The 9,431-nt window shown below is 27.6% G+C and overlaps 1 protein-coding gene across 1 annotated transcript; it reads left to right on the top strand.

The window, feature by feature from the left end:
- The first annotated feature begins 1,440 nt into the window (after positions 1-1,440).
- Positions 1,441-9,114, top strand: LOC120079206 (cellulose synthase-like protein G3). Its single transcript, XM_039033388.2, has 6 exons — positions 1,441-2,136; positions 6,381-6,530; positions 6,702-6,827; positions 6,915-7,358; positions 7,439-7,786; positions 8,492-9,114. The coding sequence occupies exons 1-6, from the start codon at positions 1,516-1,518 to the stop codon at positions 9,041-9,043; spliced, it is 2,241 nt and encodes a 746-aa protein (XP_038889316.1). The 5' UTR covers positions 1,441-1,515; the 3' UTR covers positions 9,044-9,114.
- The last annotated feature ends 317 nt before the right edge of the window (positions 9,115-9,431 follow it).

Here is a 9,431-nt window from a genome sequence, read left to right as displayed (position 1 = left end):
AGAGAGTAGAGAGATTGGCACCGGTATTTATATTGGTTCGACTTAAGCTTTCAACTGTATGAACCAAAGAACCAATTTGATTTTAGCAATCACAAATAAAGAAGATGATTTCAAAATCGCTCGCATGCAAAATCAGTATACCCAAGGCTCTTTATATTGTAAAGCTATGTAACAAACTCACTCCCAAAATTACACTAGATTTGGTGTAAAAGAATGCCCAATAAACTGATCGTGGTCAAATAAATCCAAGAAATTAGAACTATGATTACATGATAAATAAGTGACAAATGATAGTCATAATTTGCGCATAACAAACAATCTAAATAACATCATCCATTTTTTTTCATCTATGCAAATTTACTTATATATCATGTAACATAAGTTTATTATAGTAAATTTTAAAATTCAAAGATGAAATAATAACTATTTTATAATTAAAAAAAAATTAGAACTTTTAAACATTAATAACTAACATATTTTTTAGTGCACGTGTTTCATAGCGTCAAATGTCTACTAATCAAATGTTTTTCTTGAATTTATATGTGTTTAGAGATCATGATCACGTTAATTTCCTATTATACATACTCTAAAGTCTAGACCATGCTATTAATTTGTTAAAAATAAAATGAAGACAATGATCAAAATTATTAATTTTTTAAAAGGTTTAAAGATTAAAATAGATATTTTAAAAGTTCATATACCAAAATATAACCAATTTAAAAGTTAAAATAATAACATCTTGAGAGTTTAAAAATAAATAATAGAACGCACTTAGTTAATTAAAATTTGGGAGACGAAAATGAGATTTTAACTTTTTATATAAATTTTGTTATGATTGACACCAAACACACACAAAGTAAAAACAAAAAGAGTTAAAATTCTCATATTTATTTTAACTCATTTCGATTTTTGTTGAAGTAAATAAAGAGCCTACCTTAATTATAACCCCAATTATCAATATTGTTTTTTTTTTTTCCCTTGAAAATATTTTTATAATTGACCATAAGGTCCGTAACGTTCACAATACCCGAGGCCCGCACTTCAAAATTTAAGAAAATGAAGGGTTTTCTTCTATTTTTATTTATTAATTTCTTATAACAATTATTATTTTCAAGGAAGATTTTTAAATTTAGAAAATAAAAAAATTTATTTATATAGAAGTTTATTAGTGTATATTGTCTAGTGACAAAAACTTATAGAAGTTTATATTGATAGACGTTGATAAAAGTCTATCAATATCTATTAGTATTTTTTTTTTTTAAATAATTTGATTTTTTTTTAAAATAATTTGATATTTTTTATATGTAAAAATTTCGTTTTTAAAATTCTTATAAATAGAAAAATCCTAAAAAATATTTACATTTTACTACTTTTGAAAACTTTTATAAAAATGTAAATACTTTTAAATATCTTTTTATATTTAAAAAGACTTTTTTTCTTAACAAAAGCCCCTATAAGATTGCGAATTTATACAATTAACAAGTTAGGGATACAAATCGCACACTCATTAAAACCATGGAGCAATACATTGCACGCGCCGCCATACCCAACCCTCCGCCGCTCCCACTAAACTCCCACCACCTCTCCCGCTCCACCACCGTCTTCAACCGTCTCTTCGCCGCCCTTTACGGCTGTGCCATTTTAGCTCTCTTTTATTACCACTTAACTTTTTCACTTCTCAAACTTCCCACCTCTCTTTCTTCCTTCTTCGTATCTCTTTCTCTCTTCATTTCCGACGTGGTTTTGGCCTTCTTGTGGGGCACCACTCAATGCAACCGCATGATTCCCCTCCGCCGCCGTGAATTTCCTGGTAACCTTAAACAATTTCTGAAGAAGGATTCGGATTTTCCGGCGTTGGATGTGTTCATTTGTACGGCGGATCCGTACAAGGAGCCGCCGATGAGTGTCGTCAACACGGCTTTGTCGGTCTTGGCCTATGATTACCCGACATCTAAGATCTCTGTGTATATCTCCGACGACGGTGGCTCCGCTATGACACTCTGCGCTTTTATGGAAGGGGCTAGATTTGCGGCTGAGTGGTTGCCGTTTTGTAGGAAAAACGACGTCGTTGAGAGGAATCCTGATGCCTTCTTTTCGTCCAACCAAAATTGGGACTCCCAGTCTGAGAAGATCAAGGTAATGGAATCTAACTTTTTTTTTTATTAAAAAAAATTTAAAATTTGTTATTTATTAATTCAAAATTAGATTGAGTATTACTTTGTTGATTAATTTTTCGAAGATGTAGGAAGATTGAATCGGGTTAATTTAATGATTAAATTATAAAAATGTCACGAATGTTATTTATTTGGATTAAGCAGATAAATATTGTAGCTTTAAATGAAAATTGGTAAAAGAGATGGTTTAAAACTAGCTTTAAATCCTATTTTTGTCTCTAAACATTAAGGCTTTTTCTATTTTGATCCTTAAACTTTAAAGAACATTCGTTTCAGCCTCTGGACTTTTATAAAGTGTTTATTTTGGTTCTTACTATTAAAATATGTTAACTCTTTAAAGATGAAATATGTTTAAGGATAGAATTGCATCTAGTATGGGTTGAACAAGATGAAAGTGGAGTAAAATATCAACAACTAATGTGTCATAATAGCAAACGAGAAAAATCTTAGATGCAAAATGACTTTTGAGATCTCCTATAGAAAATTACTTTACCACCTAATTCAAAATTGAAATCCTAGATTTTTTAAACATAACTAGCTTATTTGGTAGCCTAGTCATCCACAAGTCATCTCATCATGTATAAAAGTTTTAATATTGGGATCAAATAGGGACTAGAATGAGTGTTTTTTAAAGTTTAGAGACTTTTAAAATTATTTAGCAAAAATAAAACTGTTGATTTTTCTTTAGTGAGCATTTAATTATAATCATACAAATTTCATCCAAGTCCCTAAAGGTCTGTTTGGTAGAGAATCTGAAAACAAAAATTTAAAAATAAGAAATTAAATGAAAATAAAGTTGTATTTCATGTTTTCAGATATGTGTTTGGTAGAAGAATTCAGAAATTAATTTTTAATTTAAATAATTGTAAACTAATTGTAGTTACCCATTAAAAATTAGTTAATAATAAAATATTATTAATTTATTTATGAACATGCTTTATATTAAAAAAATATATATTGTAAAATTATTATTTTATATTAATATATAATATATAGGATAAATTGAATTTTTTATCTCTATAGTTTGGAAGAAATTAAAATTTAGGTTTTATGATTTATGTGAATTTTCCCCTATGGTTTGATAAAAATTTCATAAATAGTCTCTATGGTAGATAATATTTAAAAGGATTTAACAAACCATAGAGATTATACGTGAAGTTCTATCAAACCGTAGGAACTAAAATCTAAATTTTAAAACCATATAGGCTAATTTTTAACTTTATCCTAACTATAGAGACCAAATTTAGAATTTAACCTAATTTATAATATATTACACAATATATATTTTAATATTTTAAAATTTTAATTTAAATTTATAACATGATATATACTATATTTGTAAATATTCTTAACATTATTTAATATAATTATACATGTTAAATTTTAAAATTCAAATTCTTAATACAATGAAAATGTAAAAATACTGCTTTCAAAATTTATACCGTGTGAATCACAAAAATCTGAAAACAGTTTTCAAAAACAGAATTTGGATGGTCTGTCAAATACGGATTGTATGTCAAATACATATACTCTAAATTCAATAAATCTAAAAACACAAAACATAATCTAGATTACCAACCAAACAAATTTTTACTTTTTCATTTTGTGGGTCCTACTACTAGACAGAATCTAATTAAATACTTACTAAAGATAAATAAACAACACTACTTTTGCTAAATAATTCAAAATACCATCTTTTTTAAACAATAATATTTATCTGCTTAATCCTTATTATTTATTTCGAAAATATTTTCAAACTTTTATCATTTTTAAAAAAATATTTTTACATTTTAAAAGTTATTTTAATAATACATTTGACTTTTAACAAATACTTCGAAATTAATTTAAATTAAAATTTTTAGAATCTTAGAATGGAGATTGGAGTAACACTTATATAAAATATAAATTTAGATTGTCATACCATTCTAGATTTATAGTTCTAAGTTAGATGTGATTACTTGTCTTTAAACCATTGATTACTCATTCCAAAACTTACTTTTTTTTGCCAACCTAAATTACTTAATATATTATATTCTTAATCAAACGGTCAAGTATTCAAATTATCATAATGCTATCACAAATTCTACTAAAAAACACAATTTATCTTCCTTTGTTTTTGTTTTCCTTTAATGCATGCTCTAAAATCTTATATGATTAGTTAAATGGAATTCTAAAAGATAAGTTTTGAAAAAACTATAAGAATTTGATATTAAACCCAAATCATGAAGATTAATTACAGTTAAAAGGGATTTTAATGTCATAATGAAATTACTAAGCTATTAATTGATTTAAAAAGGTGAATATAAACATAATTTAACTAACACAAGATATGTCTTCCTGAGATCGTTAGAATCTTTTATTTTGTATATGATTAAATTTAAGGAACAAAACTAAAATGGTAAATTCAAAAATCACCTTTAAAGTATAATGGTAGTTTATATTCTTAAACTTTTAGATTTAAAAGTTGAGCCCTCAACCTTATCTAAATATTAAAATTAGACTATCAAACTTATATAATTGTATAAAGTGTAATAATTATATAAATTTGAAGATTCAATGTTTACAATTATTGTATGTTTGAGGGTTCAATTTTAATGATTTTAAAAGTTCAGAGGTCCAAATGTTATTACTGAAATTTTAAGGTTATAATTGCAACTAACATTATATTTTAGGGATGATTTTGCAATTTGTCCCAACTAAAATGATTTGAATAAAATTTAAAAAAAAAAAATTGTTTGTAAACCGACAAAGACACAAACTGACAAACATCATATTGGAGTAATGGGAGTGGCAGACAATCGTCCTTTTTTATAAAAAGAGAAAAGATTATGAACTTTTCATATTGAAAAAGAATAAATAAATAAAAAGGAAAGGGCCAAATTAATCCCAAATATTCTGTCCCAATCAATCAATAAATAAAAATCCATACATGAAGCCTCTCCTTGATTTGAAATAATGTGACCCACATTTTAAGTAAGAAAGAGAACTTTTCTTTTCTTAGAAAATTATATTTTGATGACTTTTTCATTTTGGTTCTTTCAACTTTTTAATTTGCTCTATATGTCTTTAAACTTTCATTTAAAGAAAAAAAAAAGAATTGGTATTTTCTATTAATTATTTATATTGGCCTTATATTAGGTGGTAAAATAATAATAAGTTAAAAAATGGGTTTTTAAAGAAAATTTTCATAAATAAAAAAAAAAATCAAACTATTCAAAGAAAGAGCAAAAAATATGTATATATATTGATAGACATTAATAGACTTCTGTCAACCTCTATTAATGAAGATTATACTTAATAATTTCTATATTTTTTAAAATTCTCATTTTCTAAATTTAATAGAAAAAAGGTTTTCTAAATATATAGTTTGTAAGGAGCTGTTTTGTTGGCTTGGATTATTATAGTTTTTGGGTTATAATAATATGTGTTTGAAGTACAAGATTATTTTAGTCTCGGTTACAAATGAGGAGAGAATGATTACAAAATAATAAACAACATAGACAATAAGAGTTTTCAAATAGTTTTACTATAGCTAAGTGTGAGTTATAATAATTACAAACTACAACTATTATAATGAGAGGTCTAAACATTGAGTCAGTTATAATAGCGCACCCCACCTAAAGTAAGTTGGGAGCCTTCCAAACGCCCTTTTAAAAAATAAAAAGAGACTTTCTTTTAAGTTCAACTAATTAAATTTGGAGCGGAGAATTGATTGGATCTCAAGTGAAAGTGGTATTCTAATCGTTAAACCAATGTTCATATGTTGACAATTAAAACGAACTAGAAATCGTTTATTATTGACAATGTTTTAAAATTGATGTTAAATTCAAAAAGCAAAAAAAATTAAAGTCCCTTTGGATAACAATTTCATTGTTTAGTTTTCTCTTCTTGAAATTTATGTCTGTTTTCTCCTAATTTCTTAGTTGCAATGTTTACTTTTTCAAAGAAATACTTCAATTTCTAGTTAAATTTGAATAATAAAAATAAACTTTTAATATATATATATATTTTTTTTTTAATTTTCAAAACCTAAGATCTTGAAAATATGAGTAGAAAGTGAAGAATAAAAACATAGAAAATTATGGTAGAACTTAGAAGTAGTGTTTATTATAAGCTTACTTTTTTTATAAAAAAAAAAACAAATAATTATTTAATGAGAAATAAATATAAATATTAAATTAGTGTGTATTTGGTTTGGATGTTCAGATAATGTATGAGAAAATGAGAATGAGAGTAGAAAAAGTTATGGAGAAAGGAAAGGTTGAAGATGAGTTCATCAATGGAGAAGAAGAGCATTTGATTTTTGATAAATGGACAAAATCCTTTACTCCTAAAAATCATCCTACAATCATTCAGGTACTGCTTCAGTTCAATTCTCCTTTTTATGTTTTACTTTTCCAAAATTTTAATAATATCTTTTTTTATTATTGTCACATACACATTTATATATAAGCATATGTCACATACACTTTTCATTATTGAATTAAAAAAATGACAAAATTTCATGGAAATTCGTGTGTGAGGCAGGTTTTGCTTGATAATAGTAAAAATAAAGACATCAGAGGAGAATCACTGCCAAATCTCATCTATGTTTCAAGGCAAAAAAATTCAACTTCTCATCACCATTTCAAAGCTGGTGCTCTTAATACTCTCGTAAATCCTAAAAACTTCTTTACTTTGTTTGTTTTTAAAGATGATATGATATTTTTAATATTTTCTATTTGTTTTTCGTTGCAATAGCTTCGAGTATCCGCTACAATGACTAATGCTCCGATTATTCTCACTTTGGATTGTGACATGTATTCCAATGACCCACAAACACCAAATCGAGTCTTATGCTACTTCTTAGACCCAAAACTTTCAAGCACTTGCGGTCACATTCAGTTCCCCCAACGATTTCACGGGATTAGCAAAAACGACATTTATGGGAGCGAATATAAGCGGCTATTTATATTTAATCCAATCGGTATGGATGGGTTATTAGGCCCAAGTTACCTTGGCACAGGATGTTTTTTTAATCGACGAACATTCTTTGGAGGTCCATCATCATTCGAGTCACCCGAACTCTTTGAACTCGACCCAAATCAAGTTGTAGAAAAGGCCATTCAATCCGTCGAAGTCTTGGACTTGGCTCATTTAGTTGCAAGGTGTGATTACGAGAAAAACACCAAATGGGGTTCAAAGGTATGATGTATATGGTTGATATTGATTGAAAATTCATTATTGAGACCAAGTTTAGAATTTTAAAGTTTCATTATTTGCAGTTGGGTTTTAGATATGGGTCTCTAGTGGAAGACTATTTTACAGCATATTTGCAGAAAACGGAAGGGTGGAAGAGTGTATTCTGCAATCCAAAGAGGGCTGCTTTCTTAGGTGATGCGCCAATGAACCTTTTGGACGCTGTAAATCAAGTGAAAAGATGGGCTATTGGGCTTCTTGAAGTGACATTCTCAAAGTATAGCCCACTTACATTCGGCGTAAGGTCCATGGGCCTTCTCATGGGCATTTCTTACTGCCACAATGCATTTTGGGCCTTTTTGTCATTTCCTGTCACTCTATATGCCTTTCTCCCCCAATTCGCTCTTATCAATGGCGTCTCCATCTTTCCTAAGGTACATTCACATCCAACTTTCTTCAAAAATTATTTCGTACATTATTTTCTTTTAATTTCGTCTTCGTCAACTTTTAACAACTGTCAAATAGATTTTCAAACTTTCAATTTTCGCGTGATTGGGTATTTTTAAAAAAAATAAAAATAAAAACAAAATTAAAAGTTCGGTGTTTTTTTTTAATAGGAAAGTTAGCGTCTTGTTCCACCAAAAGTTCAATTTTAAATATAATACATCAACTAAAACTAAAATATATACATAAAAATACATCTGATCTTCGCTCTTTATTACAAAATGCCTAATTCTTTCGATAATATTAACCTCGATCTTTCATAAATATTTCAAATCTATTTTAGAGTAGAACATAAATCAACTAAAATTTTGAATTAAAATTGGAACTAGGTGTCTAATATTGATAACACTTGAATTTTTAGTTTATATATATATATATATATGAAAGATAAGTGTTATATTACACTTTTTTTTAAAAATAAGAAATAATTTGTATAATTTAGCCCTCAATTAATTTTATTTTATTATTATATTATTATATTGTAGGATACAAAATTGAAATTGAATCGTCTATTAATAGATTTCTATAATAACATTAGACATTGACAGTTAAAAATCGAAGAACTAAATAAAACACAAACTGAACACTAAACTTATAACTGAATTTTAATGATCTGAAATATGATTATTTGATAGGTTTCAGATCCATGGTTTGTATTGTATGCATTCCTATTCTTGGGAGCTTATGGACAAGACCTTCTTGAATTCATATTAGAAGGAAATACATTCCAAAAATGGTGGAATGATCAGAGAATATGGAGCATTAGAGCTCTTTCTAGCTACTTTTTTGCATCGATTGAGTTCTCTTTGAAATCCTTTGGAATTTCTACCTTTGGTTTTAATGTTACTAGTAAAGTAAGTGACCAAGAACAAAGCAAGAGGTACGACCAGGAATTGTTGGATTTTGGAACTCCATCATTAATGTTCTTGCCGATGGCCACGGCAGCCATCCTCAACTTCGTCGCCGGACTCATCGGAATTTGGAGATTATTGGGTGGCGCGTGGGAACAACTCTTCCTTCAAATATTGTTAGTTGGATTTATAATGGTGAATTGTTGGCCACTTTATGAGGCAATGGCATTTAGGAACGACATAGGAAAATTGCCATCCAAAATTACTTTTTTGTCCCTTTTACTCACTTTGCTTCTTTGCTCTTTTGCTGATTTGAGACAAGAAGTAGAGTCGTAAAGTTTGAGAAATTCGTGAACTCTTGAGATCCAGTCTAAGCATTAATAAACCATAAAATTGATGTTTTTGTTTCTTTCGTCCAAAAAGACATCGACATAATTCCACAAATATTTAGGAAACATCATAACACGCTTCCAAATTTCATATTTCAGAAAATAGAGGGAAAGAGAGCAGATTACAAAACTTTAATCACATAAATCTCTTAACATATTGATATTGTTCTAATAGATATAAACTTTAAATTTTTTCAGCCAAGAGTTTATGGATTCTAACAAAATCCAATTTACAAACGATACCAAACTCTTTCAAAGCAAACTTCACAATTAATTCTGCATCTCACAAACACTTCAAAAAGAAGTTTTTTTTAGAAAAAAGGTAATAAAATTAT

The sequence above is a fragment of the Benincasa hispida genome, chromosome 1 (assembly GCF_027475165.1).
Source record: "Benincasa hispida cultivar pf3 chromosome 1, pf3_genome.v1.1, whole genome shotgun sequence".
Taxonomy (NCBI): domain Eukaryota; kingdom Viridiplantae; phylum Streptophyta; class Magnoliopsida; order Cucurbitales; family Cucurbitaceae; genus Benincasa; species Benincasa hispida.
Note: the sequence above shows the minus strand (reverse complement) of the source record. Positions and strands in the feature narration are given on the sequence as shown.